Raw genomic sequence first — 17,016 nt, 5'->3', positions numbered from 1 at the left:
TTCAGATTCAGTGAATTATAGTCGTAATAACAATTTACTGCTTCTTATGTATTAGATGCGCTACTTACATAATCTCATTTAATCCTTCTAGCAATTCTATAGGCTTATACAATTATCATGCTGTTTTACAAAAGAGGAGACAGAATTTCAGAGACAATGTATCTTGCCCAAATCTACCCAGCTGTTAAGTAGTAAAAGCAACATTTGAACCCAAGTCTATTGACTCCTGAGCCAAGATTCTTAATTTTATACAAATCTGCCACCTCTAGGTACAAAGCTAATTAGCTTCACTATTACACCTTAACATGATACACTGGGGTGTATTTACTGTTAAGAGATGAGAGAATGGTCATCTCCCACACTGCAATGAGACTGGCTCCTTTGAACTGAAAAAGACAGCAGCGTGTTGTACCAATTATTTAGTCTCGGCTCTATCAGGCACGTACATTTATATGAGGCTTCTTATTATAAGTAGAATATCAAGCATTGAAACCAATTATCTTTGCAGGTGTAGTGACTGGGAACAGACTAAGCCAATATGGGCTAAAAATAGCACATGTTGAAAATCTCGCAAAGAACTAGAACGATCTAGCTTGGAATGAGAGCTCTAATGGACAGAAAATGGCTATTTAATCAGGAAGTACAGTCAGAAGTACAGTTATTTAACTACAGAGCAGCTAGCAAGGAATTCAGAAGTTGGATGGGTTAGCATTACAAATAAGTGCACTGACCCTTGGGGGGCTGTACCACTGGACTGCTGTATGGCACAGGATAGTAAATCTATCAGGGTCCAACTAGGGGCACTCAACAGTGGATAAAGAGGCAAAAAGTTTTTGTGGGTTTAATTAAAAAATAAAAGTACAGGCCGGGCGCGGTGGCTCACGCCTGTAATCCCAGCACTTTGGGAGGCCAAGGCGGGTGGATCACGAGGTCAAGAGATCGAGACGATCCTGATCAACATGGTGAAACCCCGTCTCTACTAAAAATACAAAAATTAGCTGGGCATGGTGGCACGTGCCTGTAATCTCAGCTACTCAGGAGGCTGAGGCAGGAGAATTGCCTGAACCCAGGAGGTGGAGGCTGCAGTGAGCCGAGATCGCGCCATTGCACTCCAGCCTGGGTAACAAGAGTGAAACTCCGTCTCTAAATAAATAAATAAATAAATAATAAAAGTACAATGATGTGCTCTCTTGATCAAGGTAGGAGAAACAAGCTTCCACCTTCACAATTAGTAGAAGCATCAATTGATACATTCTCTTTGAGGGATAATTTGCAACTATCTATCAAAATTCTAAAAAGACACATATCCTTTGATCTAGCAATTCTACTTCTAGGAGTTTATCCTACAGACATATTCAGATATGTGCATAATGATATTCATTGCAACATAATTTAAAACATTACAGGTTTAGAAACAAATAGTCCATCAGTGGGGACTGGCAGGAAGTTGATTCCTGGACTCCCACATTGGGCTTAATACCCCTCCTCTGTGATTCTCATCACCAACTGTTTTTAAAACCGCTAATGATGAAAGGATCCGTTTATTTGTTTGTCTCTCCCTATGAGGTTACTGTTATTTCCCTCACTTTGCAAATGAGGAATCTTGGGCTCAGAAGGCCTGTACAGCTGTCCTATACAGATTGAAGAAAAGTATATGAAAAATAAAGTCATGAAAGGTGGTGGTGTGCTGGGGAAAGAACGGGTGGTCCGCGTGGCCATATGGAATGCATGGGCTCAATATGCTGTGATAGGAAGTTTGGACTTTAACCTAGAGGATTTAATTCAATCTCTTAGGAAAAAAGCCATGTGTGTGAAACCTATAAACCAAAAAGCATCTGAGACAGGTCTCACTCAATTCATAGGTTTCTTTTGCCAAAGTTAAGTACCATAACCCATGATACAGCCTCAGGGTTCCTCAGAACATGTGCCCAATGTGGTTGTGCTACAGCTTGATGTTATGCATTTTAGGAAAACAAAAGTTATAAACAAAAACATAAATCAATACATGTAAGGTATATATTGGTTTGGCCTGGAAAGGCAGGACATCTCGAAATCAGGTTGAAGGGGCGGCTTCTAGATAATAGGTGGATTCAAAGATTCCCTGACTGGCAATTGGTTGAAAGAGTTAAGCTATGGCTGAAGAATTGAAGTCAGCTTGAGTTAAGGGAAGGGAGGGGTTGTGGAAGCCAAAGTTGTTCTCATGTAGGTGAAACCGCCAGGCTTCAGAGAGAATAGATGGTGAATGTCTCTTATCTGACCTTAAAAGATGTCAGACTCTAGTTACATCTCTTCTGGATCAGGAAAAGACCTGGAGAGGGAAGAGGATTCTCTACAGAATGTAAATTTCCCCTACAAGAGACAACGTTGTGGGATCATTTCAAAATATGTCAAATAAATATAGTTTGGGGTAAAATACTTTGATTTCAGAGTCAGGTTGGAGCTGATATCTTATTGCTACAGAGTCAGTTCTGTCAGTCTTAGGATCTCTGTTTGAATGTTATGCTGGTCAGTTGTGCCTATACTCCAAAAGAGAGAGGGTATAATTAGGGATGTCCAATCCCCCACTTTCCTTCATGGCCTAAACTAGTTTTTCAGGTTTCTTTGAAATTCCCTTGGCTGTGAAGGGGGTCCATTCAGTCTGTTGAGGGGCTTAGAATTTTAATTTTGGTTCACAAACCCAAAGAGATCCCCCTTCCATAGAGTAAGGTCAAGTTAAAAGACCAAGACTCCAGGAGGACAGATTGAAAGACTGTAATCCAAAGGGAATGTGACCAGATTTTTTCTGTAGGTCTTCCTGGGAGATCAATAACAGATATCTTAGAAGATCATCTTGATCCTGCTCTCCTCTTTAAGAGCTGGGGTGCACGAAGGAGACAATGGAGTCTACAGGCATAAAAGTCAATTCCTCTCCCCCACACAGGAAAGTTGAGTCATGAATGACTTTCATTCTCACCAAAAAGTTCTTGTTCTTCCCCATTCCCCGACATCCCAGTTCTAAATGGAAGTAGATGACAAAACAAGAACAAGGATGTTGATGTTGCCAAAAAGGTATGAATGAAAGAGATATTGCCACCCTAGCTCGCCTTTGAGTAACTATTTCTCTTTTTTGTACTCTTCCAAATGATCAACCGATTTTTTTAAATGACCTGAGATTCTTTGATTATTAAGCCTCTTGCCACTACTGTTAGTCACTTCCTGTCTAGATCAAGATGGCAGAAACCTCAGGGGAACAAAATCGGAAGAGGCAAAGAGCCTGGGCCCTGAAATAGAGGGCAGTTAGCTGGTGGCCTTGGAGGAGAGTTCTATGAAGTGAGATGAGCCTGCATCAGAAAGCTGGAAATCAGAGCCACAAAGGCTATTGTAGACTAGGACAACATTAATGAATTATAGGGACCTGGACATACCTTCTCAGAGTTAAGCAAAGATTCACTGAGATATGCTTATTTGATTCTTTTTGTCTAATTTTAAGCTAGCATTTCCTCCAATTAGACACATTGATGTCTTTATGTCAGGAATGCTTTCAAATATCCATCCCAAGTATCCAACAGGTTAAAGCATTTCTTTTTTTTTTTTTTTTTTTTAATTTTCCTAGCAACTTTCATTTAATAAAGCACTTCTTAACAAGACTTTCATGTTCTGATTCCTTCCTACATCCCCATATTCATTTCTGCCACCTCCTCCCTAAAATATACCTACACACATATACATAAATATACGTAATCCTCCAACCATTTCCAATTATTTGTCGCTTCATAAACATACTACAGTCTTTCACTTCTCTGTGTCTTTGCATCCTCAGCCTACTTGCCATACCTCTCAATCTTTCCCACTTCTCCATGTGGTAATTCTTGCTCTTCCTTAAAGATTCAACTTTCTTCTCCAAATTCCTAAAATGTTTCGTAGAGCACCTATCACATTGCACTGTAATTTATGTGTGCACCTGCCTGCCTACTTGCCTCTCTGTATAATTTCAGTGACTTTGTAGTAATATTATGGTGAAGAATAATATTAGGAAGAATAGGATGAAGGCTGTTGATGTTATTCTGGTTAATAACTAAGAAATAAATAGGGTTGTTTACTTCTATCAAGTAGAAGTAAAGGATGAGAGGGTACAGCTGTTACAGCTCTAAGCCTTAATAGTGAAACTTAACTGAAGAAGGGTATGGACCTGATGAGAATGAGACCTCCTGAGGACAAGTCACACTAGCCCTGCAGGGGATTGATGGCTCCAGTGGAGAAAACCATCAAAATGGGACTTTCCAGGAACATAACCCTGAAATTGCAATGGAAATGGCTTCTCGCTTTTCTTCTTTTAACTAAGTGACAATAAAGTCACCATGCAGGAATGGATACTGAGCTGTGCATGTATCTTGGTGTGTTCATGTGTGTATCATCTTGGTGTGTTCATGTGTGTATCTTGGTGTGTTCATGTGTTTCTTAGGAAAAAAGCTGCTAACAGGGGCCTGACACAGTGGCTTATGCCTTTAATCCCAGCACTTTGGGAGGCCAAGGAGAGCAGATCACGAAGTCTGGAGATTGAGAACATCCTGGCTAAAACGGTGAAAGCTGTTTCTACTAAAAATACAAAAAATTAGCCAGGCGTGGTGGCAAGCACCTGTAGTCCCAGCTACTTGGGAGGCTGAGGCAGGAGAATTGCTTGAACCTGAGAGGCAGAGGTTGAAGTGAGCCGAGATCACCACTGCGCTCCACTCCAGTCTGGGTGACAGAGTGAGACTCCATCTCAAAAAAAAAAAAAAGAAAAAGAAAAAAATTTTGCTAAGAATTAGAATTCAATTTTGAGGATTTGTCTTAAAGTTTCCTCAAAAAGAGTTCTCAATCAAATGGTACATTTGTTTAATATGGCTAAGGTTAGCCTAGTCTGGCTGCTGCTACCGCAGCCCATCCGTCTGTCTAGCTACCCTGGGGCAGGAGGTGCACCGGGGTGAGTCAAACAGAACTCTGACCCCTTTAACCAGGGAATGGGAGACCCACACAAACACCTTTCCCTCTCTAAAACTAAATAGAACCCAGGATTTATTTGAAGATGTGAACTCATCAGTAATAGGACTGGACGTCTTTTTAATATTACCAGAGAGTAAATTCATCACGAATAATTACACTTTGACCCTAAAATATTCTCAAGTTCTCAGTTACCTCAATGTACTTAAGTACCAAAAAACTGCCTGTGCCGAAATATGTACTGGATAGGCTTATCTGAAGGGCTATGGACGACTAAACTCACTTCCAGAGGCAAACCACAATGTAGTAAATAACAGGTTTCTACTTCCTTGCTGAATTCTATGAGAATTCAAAGAGAATGCTTGTGGTTACAAACTGCTGTGTGAGGTTGAAATCGTCGACCACCACACACACACACACACACTTCGTGGGCGCTCCTTTAAAAACCACAGCAAAACGCAAGGATGCAAACAGATGTCTTTCAAAGGACTCCGCGTGGGGGGAAGCAGGAGAGACCAGGGAGGAATGCGCCTGCAGACGGGACGGTAGCCGCCCCCTCAACTCTCTACAAAAGTGGTCTCTGGGGTTCCCGGGCTCACGGCAAAGTGGGAGGTGGGGGTCTCGGGCGTTCCCCCGAGCTCCGGGAGGGCCTGTGGCTCCTTTAATTCCAGGACCACCCGGCTCAGAAGGCCTTTGAGCAGCTGCATTTCTCGGAGCAGAAGGTCCACGTCGGGTTTCGGGGCTCCAGCCGACTGTTCCAAGGGCGTCGGCGGAGCGCAGGCGGGTGGCCCCGCAGTCGGGGCGCCGCCCGCGGGGAACTGCAGCCCGGTGGAGGTGGTGTTCGGGACGGAGGTGACGGTCGGGACCGATCTGGACACAGGGGGCTTTCTGAAGGAAAGCGGCTTGTTACCAGGAGCCAAGGCTGCGGCCCGTGGAGCTGGGGCTGTGGTGGAGGCCGGGTCCGGGGGAGAACCTGTGAATGCATCACGCCCAGTCACGCGCCGCCGGCACGGTTCTTCTCAGCGCTGAGCTGGGGCCGAGGGGTGGAGCGGTGCGGGGCATGGGGAAGGCCAGAAGAGGGTTGAGGAGGAACGAGGCGAGGGAGAGATGGGAAAGGCGGGGGCGGGACGGGGACGCGGAGCGGGACGGGGACGGGGACGGGGGCGCGGGCGAGATTCGTGGATGCAGGCCCTCACCCGGCCCCGGGAGCTGCAGCCACGGACTGCGTTTCCGGACACTGCGCGTGGCCGTAGCCACCTCGCACCAGTAAGATTCGAGCTCGTCGACCTCGGGCTCCGGGACAGTGTACTCGGCGCCCCAGTCGAAGCGGCGCACGGCGCGACTGTACTTATAGAACGCGAACTGCAGCGGCGTGTCGCGCTTCTGCGGGTGCAGGCGCGTGTCGCAGCGCAGCACCACCCCGCCCAGCGCCGCGCCGCGGGCCTCCCGCGGACCCGTCACCCTCAGCACCGGCGCCCGGAACAGCTCTGCGGAGAGAGCGGGGAGCAAAGGCGCCTGCTAGTCCACGGCTCCGCGACCCCGCTCCTGCCTGCTTCCCGCCAGGGCGGACGCGCAGACCCAGACGAAAGGGGAGGAGGCCGTGCGTCCACGTGGAGGGGAAGGAGAGCCTTCTGAAATATGGGGTAGGGGCACAAGGTCCACGAGGGACGGGGAGAGCTTGACAGGAGGAGGAACAGGGCCAGACGCTTCTTGTCACATCCCACTGACACTCAGCTTGGGTTCTGCAGCCTGGAAGAGGAGACGCTGCCTTGCAGGACGCTAGGGAGCCGCTCTTTGGTCCCAGCCCCACAGTGCCCCTGCCCCTGTTTGCCCCTGTCCTGGCTGTGGCTGTGGCCAAAGCTGCCCTCTGTATGGGAGTCCGCAGCCAGAGTGAGAAGCCAGGGTGTGCGTCGGGGAAAGGGACCAGCCTCCAGGCAGGCTGCGAATCAAGAGCTCCTTCACCGCCGAGGAGAGGAGGCAGCGTCCGTGGTCTAAGAGAAACCCGCCAAGTGGCAGCTATTTGAACTTCCGCCCCTTCTTTTCCCGCCGGGCTCCTGTCCCCAAATTTCCCAGTGCTCGTTTGCCTCCCTCGCGGGGCCCCTGGTCTCTCCCACCTTGCACGGTCACAGCCACCTTAGCGGAGAACATGGGCGCGCTCTCTACCGGGATGCGCATGGTGCCCGAGCACTGGTAGCGCCCGCTGTCGCTGGCTCGCGCCTGCAACACCGTGTAGTTGGCGCTGGAGTGGAAGTAGCGCACGGCCTGGCCGTCGTGGTAGTAGTGTAGCTTGTAGACCACCTTGTCGTACCAGCCGCGGCAGCGCAGGACCAGCGGCTCGCCCTCGAACACTGGAGCATAGGGCACTTGCAGGATCAGCCAGTCTGCGACAGACACCACAGACACGCTTGAGTCCACAGAAAGTCCAGCCCTGGAGATCTCCCACTCTCACAGCCTTCCTGCTTTCTCCCCATAGCTCCTCTCCTTTCCCTCCTCGCCATCTCCCACTGCTTTCCTGAGCAGACAGGCCTTCCCTGGTGGTTGGCACGCAGGAGCCTCATAGTGCAAGATATATTCCTAGGTGAGTGGGGAGGAAGGGGGATGGCTGGTCTTTCATTTAGCCAGGGAGGCAAAGATGCCAGAGACTTGGCTCCAGCCTCAGAGTTTTGACCACGAGAATCAACTATAACTCCCTTAGGATGGTATCAGGGTCTTCCTGACCGGGTCCTGCTTACCTCTCTAGCACGATGGCGATATTCCCCCCTACCCCATTTCCTCTCTCCACCTCCCACTCCTCAGAGGCTAAGTTCCAGCCATACTGAACTGTTGAGAGAACTGGCCCTGCTCCAAGGGCAAGGCCTGCGTACCTGCGATTTCCTCAGCCAGGAAGACCCTCTTCCACCTGTGTAAGTTGAGGCCTGCTTGTCCTGCATGTCTAGGCTTAGACCTTATCTCCCCCAGAAAACCTCCCTGACACCCCAGGACAGCCTAAGGTGTCTCCCACAGCACCCCACAATTACCCGGTGATCATCAAAGCACACTTACATAGCCCTAGCACAGAGCAGAGGCCGTTTTGGGTGTTGTACATTGAGAAAGGGTCCTGCAAGTAATAGCCCCAGTCCACATACACTCTCAATCTGTAAGCAGTAATTACTCCTGTTGCACTCAGTATAATTATTACTATCACTAACAGTTCCAAACAAGAAACCACAGAGTATCAATATGCAGTGTGTGTAAGTGCTAATCTGAACACTGAGTGATGTCCTTTAAATTCTGAATACAACTGTGGCCCAGCAGGCTGAGATAAGATGATGTAATATTCCCTATGAAGTAGCCAATCCTGTACCTTTTTTCTTTTTCCTTTTTTTTTAGATGGAGTTTTGCACCGTCACCCGGGCTGGAGTGCAATGGCATGATCTTGGCTCACTGCAACCTCCACCTCCTGGGTTCAAGCGATTCTCATTCCTCAGCCTCCCGAGTAGACACCCACCATCATGCCCAGCTAATTTTTTTTTCGTATCTCTGTAGAGATGGATGGAGTTTCACCATGTTGGCCAGGCTGGTCTCAAACTCCTGACCTCAGGTGATCTGCCTGCCTTGGCCTCCCAAAGTGCTGGGATTACAAGTGTGAGCCACTGTGCCTGGCAATCCTGTACCTTAATGAGCAAATTATTGTTATTTTTCTTATCCTGTTTTAAAACCCTTCAAGCACCTCGAGAATCAGTTTCTCAGTTGACTGCTGTGTACGCATATATACATGTCTGTAATCAAATTTTGAGTAAGTGCTCAGTTCAATTGCTGCTTTTTTTCTTTAACAAAACATAATTCACTTTTAATCCTCAGAGCAGCTAAATAAGGGACATACCATTATTGTCCCTTTTTTACAGATGGACACTGAGGCACAGAGAAGCATCACACTGTTCAATTGAGAGTAGATCCTCCATCCGTGCTCTGCCAAGGAGACTCACCTGTCCTGCTTGGTGAGTTTCCTTTCCTGCCCACTCCCCTACCCCTAAAGTTCTCTGTCCAGCACTCCAGGTCCTCAGAGCCTTTGCTCTTCTGAGCCAGTCTCAGAAACAAACAGAAATGTTCACACCATGCCTCACACTATGGCAGGAGGGTAAAGGGACCTTTGGGGCCAGGTGTGCTTGCTGCCTCTCTTGCAGAGTGTGATGCAGGTCCCTACCTGCTCCAGAGACTTAAGATTGGCCCCAGCGTGGCCCTTGTTTCCTGGACCTTGGGATTGGCCCAGTACTGCCAGAGGAGACACATGCTCCCCATCCCCTCATGCTCAGACCACTCACCATTGGATACAGAGAGGTGGATGGGATCACTGACTGGTGCTCCCCGTGTCTGGCATCGATACACCCCTGGTGTCTGCACCTCAATACTCTTCTTGTGAGAGGGCAGAAGTAGGTGGCCCAAGTACCAGAGAGTGCTGATGGGCCGGAGTTCCAGGAGCAGTGGGTGGTATCCATCACACTTCAAAGTTACCCGCTCGCCCTTGAAGATCGTGGTCCAAGGTGGGTGTAGAGACAATATGGGCTTCTCCAGAGTAGCTGGGGTGGGAGGTGGGGTGAGAGGAGGCAGCATGCAGAGAATCAAGGTGAGGTGCCCAAAGAAACAGTCTTGAGTTTGGGAAATCTTAGGAGGCCCCAGCCCGTGTGCTAACCCATCCCTGCAGGAGAGGAGATCACTTTCATTGGGTTACAGACTACCAGTTCACCAGTCAGCACCCATTTCTAAATACCTTCAAGCAAATTTAGTCCCAGGAGTTGAGGAAAGTGGGAAGAGACACTATCCCAGAGCAGCAGGGAGTGAGGAGTCTACCTGAGCAGGTCACCTAGGGGGTTGGAGTGGAATTTGTAGAAAGTTGGGATGAGGAATGTGTAAGACTCACCAGCTTGCCCACTGCTTGGAACTGCAAAATAAGAACGAGGGAAGAGGAAGGAGAAGGAGAATGCTGGTGATGAGAGACTCTTGACAACAAGAAAGGCTGAATGGTCCCAAAACCTATTTTTCTTCTCCTGACCCTGGTTTCCCAAGCTCTGAGAAAGCCCCTTCTTCTTCACCCCTCCAAAAATAGATAATGAGCCCCTTGGAAACTGAGGATTGGATACCCACCCTCCTCTCCCCATAGCTTGTTCCACCCTTTCCTCCACCACCCAGAGTTGTTCTGCTGCCTCACTGCAGACTCACCCAGGAGCAGAAAAGCTGTCAGTGCCCACATGACGGATCTGACTGCAGCAGTGGCAGAAGGATGAAGATGCACTGGCAGGGGATGGGGGACAGAGAGAAACAAGGTGGCCAGAGGATGCCACTGAGTACCAGGAGACACTGCTGCTTCTCCCACCCACTCCTAGTTCCTGAAGATGGCAGATTGGAATGAATGGGAAACAGGCTGAATATCAGGTATCCCAAATGTCTCATCTACCGCCTCTACAGCCACCTCACAGTTCAGACCAGCCCTGACTACTGTAAGGAAGGCCCGCAGAACTTGTGCCCTCCATAGCACAAGAGGGTTCCCTAGAACCCCAGGCTCCAGCAGATGACCCTGCCATCTTCAGGCTTCCATTGACATCCCACTCCCATCGCACCCCTTCTCCACCTTCCAGCCAGCCCTGCAAGGCTCAGCTGAGGAAGACACAGCCTCATGTCCTTAAGGTCCTTTTCCTGCTCACTCCTGGTGACAGATATTGGCGTGAGACCTAGAGAGGTCAATGTTGGGTTGCTCGCCCCTGGAGCTCACATCCTCCCACAATGAGTAGACCGAAAGGCATGACTCACCAACCACCCTTCATGTCCCTGTCATCTAGTTCCCCAGTCAAGGATAGAAATGCAATGTGTGTCTTCTTCCTCCCTTCCTGAAATCTTAAGTTCTCATAAATTCTTAAGTTCTTAAGAAGTTAAAAAAACCTCTTCTTTCCTACCCACCCCATGATCTCATCCTGGGCACTTTCCCTCACTTGTTCTTTCTTCCCTCCTCCCACCCTTCCCTGCAACCCCGCCCCAACCATGCCCCAGTTCCAGGGCTCCTGACCTGCGGCAGAGAAGTCACTGTATCAGCTCCTCAGAAGCCTCTCAGATCTGACCTCTTCTTCTTGTGCTTTCTGAACCATGTGACCATACCTGAGCAATGACGAACCTGAATTTTCATGTAAATACTTAATGAATTTTCCAACCTGATAGTATGTCTCCCTGGACTCTAACCTGTCCTTGCCTGTGGTTGTTTAGAACTGGGGTACCTTGATCCCTTGGAAATCTGAGGGAAGGAGATTGATTATCAGACACTGTCAACTCCCAGTAAGATAGTATCTTCCCCTCTGGCTGATGCCTGAAGTTCCACTCCGAGAATCTCCTCATATTTTGCTTAATGGACTAGCCCCTTTTAAGAGTGCAAATGCCTCTTAGAAAAATGTGACTGGTTATTTAAATTATGCTGGTCACTTCAGATACTGTTTTGAGTGCAGGTTTTGATAAAAGAGAGACAGAGTCATGTAGATCTCAAACAAAGCAGGGACATATTTGATAACATGTCCTAGGGTAGGGGAGGCAGAGAAGAACCAGTTACTGGGAATGGGGATGATCACCTGCCTGCTTCAGGAGTGCCTGGGCTGGCCAGTGCTCCTGTGCTTCCCCTCCACCCTGCTAATGCCTCAGCTTGGGGACCAGAGTGTGGCTTCCCACATGATCCATAGCCTGCCACAGAGGTCTGACTTCTGCCCCAAGCCACCACCTCTACAGTAAGAATGCAATATGCAGCTGTCAGCTGTCTTCTTAGGCAACACAAGCTAGCTCTATTTTGGCTTCTCATCCTCTAGAGCACAGATCTCAGACCCTTCACTGGATTCAGAAGAAACCTTAGTACACCAAAAATTTGTGAGCCGTATAGTCTTCCCTAGAAATCTCTGGAACTGTCTGTCGTGTTCATATTATACTGTGCTCAGAATTTGACTTGAAAAATTTCCCACCAAACATTTCTTTATTCTAGGCTCTCTTCTGAGTTTTTCTCAAAGTCAGTCTTTTTACTCTAACTAGGTCTTTTCCCCAGAATTTCCAATTCTTCACTCCTTTACAATGCAGAAAAATTTCAAAATTATCATATGTAACTTGAGGAATTCTTTGAGGCCTATCACAAGGTAACATCTGGACAATTCATGTTACCATTTGATAACGTGCTGGTGATAAAATGTTCTCAGTGCTAATGATGGTCATGAGCTAATGCTGCTGTTCCTGATGACAGCTCACCTTAGTGCCTCGGGGTGCAGCAGTCACCAGCCAAGTGCTTCATAGATATTACTTAATTCTTGTAAGGCCCTTTGAAGAAGAACTATTAATATCCCCGTTTTGCATAAGAGGAAACCGAGCTGATGAAACTGGGATTTGAATAGAAGTCTGTCTCCAAAATCTGTTCTCTCATCTCTCTCTGATTGTCTGGGATTCAAGATGCTGCTCATGGCTGCTGTTCTTACTGGTCTTTGCAAGTTCTCCCTCTTGCTGTCTTACTCTGTGGACCTTCATCCACACTTCTGTTCTCCTACCCTCCACATAAGCACCCGCCGTACAATGTTTACTGTATGTTCCCATATATACGCAATTTTTATCTTTGAGAAATATTTAGTATTGCTAATTTACATAAGTGGCATTGTGTTCTAGATATTATTCACTTTGAAAAATTAATCCCAGATGTTTAAAATTTGTTCAGATTGCTCTACTCGAATCTTGTTTATTGCTTTTGACTGCCCTATTTTTTTTTTTTTTTTTTTTTGAGATGGAGTTTCGCTCTTGTCACCCAGTCTGGTGCGCAATGGCGTGATCTCAGCTCACTGCAACCTCCACCTCCTGGTTTCAAGTGATTCTTCTGCCTCAGCCTCCTGAGCAGCTGGGATTACAGGCATGCATCACCATGCCTGGCTAATTTTGTATTTTTAGTAGAGATGGGGTTTCACCAGGTTGGCCAGGCTGGTCTCGAACTCCTGACCTCAGGTGATACACTCGCCTCAGCCTCCCAAGCCACCACACCTGGCCATGACAGCCCTAATATTCTCTGCTTCTGCTACACTGCACTTGTCCATTCCTTTAACATCCTAGTTGCTGCCCACCCTCAGCTACCACAGACAATTCCACAATGGACTTGTTGGTACATATTGTGAGGGCTCGATGAATTAACATATGTAAAGGGCTTAGAACAGGACTTGGCACATAGGAGGTTTCATGTAAATTAGTGCTGGTGAGGACACATGCTTCCCTACAGAGCTCTGAAGCGCCTCATGGGATGCACCCTGAGAGCGAGACTGCAGAGTTATGTTCATGAGTTACATGCAAGCTCACTCCAAAACCCAAATCTAATTCACTGGCAAGTCCTGATGACTCTACCTGCTACACTGATCTTTTCATACAGTTATTTATTCACCTAGTCGCTAGAGAGATACTTTTCAAATGTTAACCATATTGTGTTACTTTCCTTCAAAATTCCCCAAAGGTGCCCTCAGAATAAGTTTCAAACACCCTCCCGTGGTCTGCAGGGCTCTACAATCAGGCCTTTCTCTGACCCTTGGCCTCATTTCCTATGACTCTCCCCCTCACTCACTCTCATCTAGCCACATTGTGTTTAGAACAGTTGCTGGAACATTCCATGCTTAGTCTTGCTTCAGGGCCTCACTTACTGTTCTTTCTGCCTGAAGGATTCTTACTCTCCTCCCAGATCTTTGTAAGTTTCACTTCCTCACTCCACTCAAATATTACCTCCTCAGAGAGACAGTGGCTAAAATAGTACCTCTTCACTGTCAATCGCCGGCTCCATATTTTGCTTTCTTTCTCTTCATTGCACTTGTCACTACCTGGCATTGTATTTATTTGTTCATGGTAGGGTTTCCCCTTTAGAATGTAAGCTCCATTGAGACAGGAATTTTTTCTTATTCGCTGATGTATCGCCTACAACAGTGACAGCACATAGCACGTGCTGTGTAAGTATTTGTGGCATAAACAAAGGAAGAGATTGAATCCAGTGGATTACTCTCAAAAGTGGCTGCAAGAGTTAATATATCCACCAGCAATTCACAGGGCTCCTGTTCCCTCTTGTCATCAATATTCAGTATTTTTTTATTTTGTAATTTTTCCAAACAAATTTTTCTTTTCCTTAATAAGAATATTTTTTAAAATCTTTTTTATTTTACTTGTTTTCTGTAACTCAGGACCGGGCTGATAATAATATATTTTTTAATTACTCTTCTTTAATGTAAACTTTTCTTTTGTGTGTGTGTGTATGTGTGTGTGTGTGTGAGCAACATGGCTGTTTATTCACCTGAGTGCAGGTGGGCTAAGGCCGAAAAGGGCGCTGGCAAAGGGCAGTGGGATAGGAGTTGGTTTTATAGGTTTGGGGTGGGCAGTGGAAAGTTCGAGTAAGATCAGTTACAGTGGTGGGGGTAGGGAGTGTACATTACCATAAGTTAGTTACAATGGTGGGTGGGGTAAGGGGTGAGGGGCTTGTCAAGGAAGCTCCTATGGGCCATTAGGAACAATGGCGAACACGGGGGCGGTGGGGGGGAGCGGGTGGAGGGTAGGGGGGTCAGGGATCGGGGGAGTGTGAAACAATTAGCTGAAGAAGCAGGACTTCAGACTTCCAGGTCCAGGCTTGCATATGGAGACCTGACATACCTGTCCTTTATATAGAGAGAAAGCGTTAAAAAAGGGTGGTAACAGGTTTTATGGGGGTGGGGGCGAAGTTTCTTCAGGCTTCTTAGAGCGGGATTGGAACCTAAAAATGGGAAAGAATTTAGACTGCTGGAAGACTTTGGGGAAAGGGTAATATTGTGGAGTTGCTGGATGACAATGAGGCCTGTCTCAACACACCCTCTTTAAACTTCCTCCTGTGATTCTAAGCAGGTCATTTTATCCCTTCCCTAGTCTCTTCTAAGTTGTAACTGAACCAGGTTTTTCTAGGTTAGGCTGCTAGACTGGGCAAAGAGACCTTTGTGTTTGGGAGGAGTCAATGCTACTCTATATCTGATCACCCAGACCTGTTAACGCTGCTCAGATCATTACTCTCTATTCCTTCTATCCCTAGCCAAGGCCCTTGTCTCCGAAGGCTGGATGAGAACAACAGGCTTCAAACTGGGTCCCATACCGAGAATCCACCTCCCTCAACCCCTCTTCTAGTCATCCCAGTCACCTCATACCAGAGTACCAGAATATTTATCCTAAACTTCGCTTTTCACAAGCTCCTCCCCTAATTGAAATTCACCTACAGAATTTGATCTATTTTCTTATGGACATTTAAAGTGCCTCTGTAGCAGTCTATTTACTTCTCCATTATTATTTCCTTCCACTGAACTCTGTTTCAGTCAAAGGATTCGCCTTCTTATTTCCTGACATCTCCATGCTGATTTTCCCTTTCATGCCCTTGCTTGCAGCATCCCCCTCTGGAATGTGCTTCCCTCTCTTCTCTTGTTCTCTAGGTCTGTCATGTTTCTCAAGGCCCCACCCAGGTATTATCTTCTTCATGAAATGTACCCAAACACTCCAGTCCCCAGTGAGTGATCTACTTCCTGAGTTCCTGTCTTGTTCATCATCATCCCCACTTCCAAATGCATAGCTGGTAGTACAACATCCTATTTATAGAGTTTGGTGTTTAATATGCTTTGAAACAAATTAACATGGTAATTTACCCATTTTCCTGTTGGTGGACATCTGCACTGACTTCTTTTCAACAAAGAAAGGCATTTCAATACCAAATTTTGCTTTTACAAGCTTTGTTACTATAAATATCATACCTGTCTTCTGGTGTGCATATGCTAAATTTTCTCTTGGACACACCCACCTAGGCATGGAATTCTGGGCTATTGGGTATGCAAATGCACTATTCAACTTACAAGATAATGGATGTGTATCACATAATAAGAAATGAATACTTTTTCTCTGCCCCTTTGGGTTGCTCTTTGGCACAGAGGATTTCCTGAGTGATAGGGATGAGAGGATTATCTCTTGTTATGTATAGTTAGCCCCTTCCATCATACCTGAGTTTATGCTAATAAGGTGACTCAACTCTGCAAATAGAGAGTTGGAACTTTCAGGGGTCTGTGCTAACTCTGGGTAGTTAGAGTAAGAACTGGTAAATTACAGAATATCTAATAGGTTTCTGCTGAGAATTAGAGATTTGCCTGGTGTGGGAAACCTACCTTGACTTCCTAGAGGAGAGAGAGGCTGGAGTTTGAGTTAATCACCAATTGCCAGTGATTTAATCAATTATATCTGCGTAATGAAGCCTTCATTAAAAATCCTAAATGGTGGCGTTCTAAGAGCTTCCAGGTCAGTGAACACGTGGAGAAGCTGGAGGGCGGCACACCCAGAGAGCATGCAAGCTCTGCACCTCTTCCCACATATCTTGCCTTATGCATATTGCCATTTGCTGTTAAGAAAACTCTTTTCCTAAGTTTTGTGAGCCATTCTAGCAAATTATTGAACCCAAGGAGCTCTGAGAATTTCTGACTTATAGCTGATTGGTCTCAAGTACCAAAGGCCTGGGACTTGCAACTGGCTTTTGAAGTGAGAACAGTCTTATGGGACTGACCCCTTAACCTATAGGGTCTGTGCTAACTCTGGTTAGTTAGAACCAGAATTGATAAACTGTAGAACATCTACTTGGTTTCCGTTGAGAAGCAGAGAAAAGCTTGGTATAGAAAACCCACATATTTGACGTCAGAGGTATTGTGAATGGAGAACAGTTTTCCTTTCACGTGCTTGCTATCTAACGTTTATTTCAGACACCGTGTTGAGCATAGCTGCATTGGGACTTCTGCCAATTACAGAATCCTAAATGGCACAAGCCATAAACCAGATCCATTTTAACAATTCCTCTTCCCTACTCTCTCTCCAACCTCTCCAGGCTAGACAGAAAGAGACAGGTAAATGCTTGCTCTCCCTCTGTCTCTCTCATCCGTTCAGCTTTGTTCTTGCCTTCCTCATTCCTTTTGATAGAAGATCCTCTCTCTGAAGTTTCTTTTTCTTTTTCTTTTTGAAACAGAGTCTTTCTCTGTCACCAGGAGCCAGGCTGGAGTACAG

General features: G+C 46.7%; 1 protein-coding gene across 1 annotated transcript; it reads right to left on the bottom strand.

The window, feature by feature from the left end:
• Positions 1–5,516: 5,516 nt before the first annotated feature.
• FCRLB (Fc receptor like B) lies at positions 5,517–10,909 on the bottom strand. Its single transcript, XM_012449585.2, has 7 exons — positions 10,554–10,909; positions 10,156–10,227; positions 9,857–9,877; positions 9,261–9,515; positions 7,074–7,340; positions 6,156–6,446; positions 5,517–5,932 (listed from the first exon to the last, which is right to left on the bottom strand). Exons 1-7 carry the CDS (start codon positions 10,609–10,611, stop codon positions 5,517–5,519), a joined length of 1,380 nt encoding a protein of 459 aa, XP_012305008.2. The 5' UTR covers positions 10,612–10,909.
• Between the last annotated feature and the right edge of the window lie 6,107 nt (positions 10,910–17,016).

This window comes from Aotus nancymaae, unplaced genomic scaffold (assembly GCF_030222135.1).
Source record: "Aotus nancymaae isolate 86718 unplaced genomic scaffold, 86718_ANA_hifiasm-v0.15.2.pri h1tg000108l, whole genome shotgun sequence".
Classification (NCBI taxonomy): Eukaryota; Metazoa; Chordata; class Mammalia; order Primates; family Aotidae; genus Aotus; species Aotus nancymaae.
The sequence above is the reverse complement of the archived record's forward strand: the minus strand, read 5'-3'. Positions and strand labels throughout refer to the sequence as shown.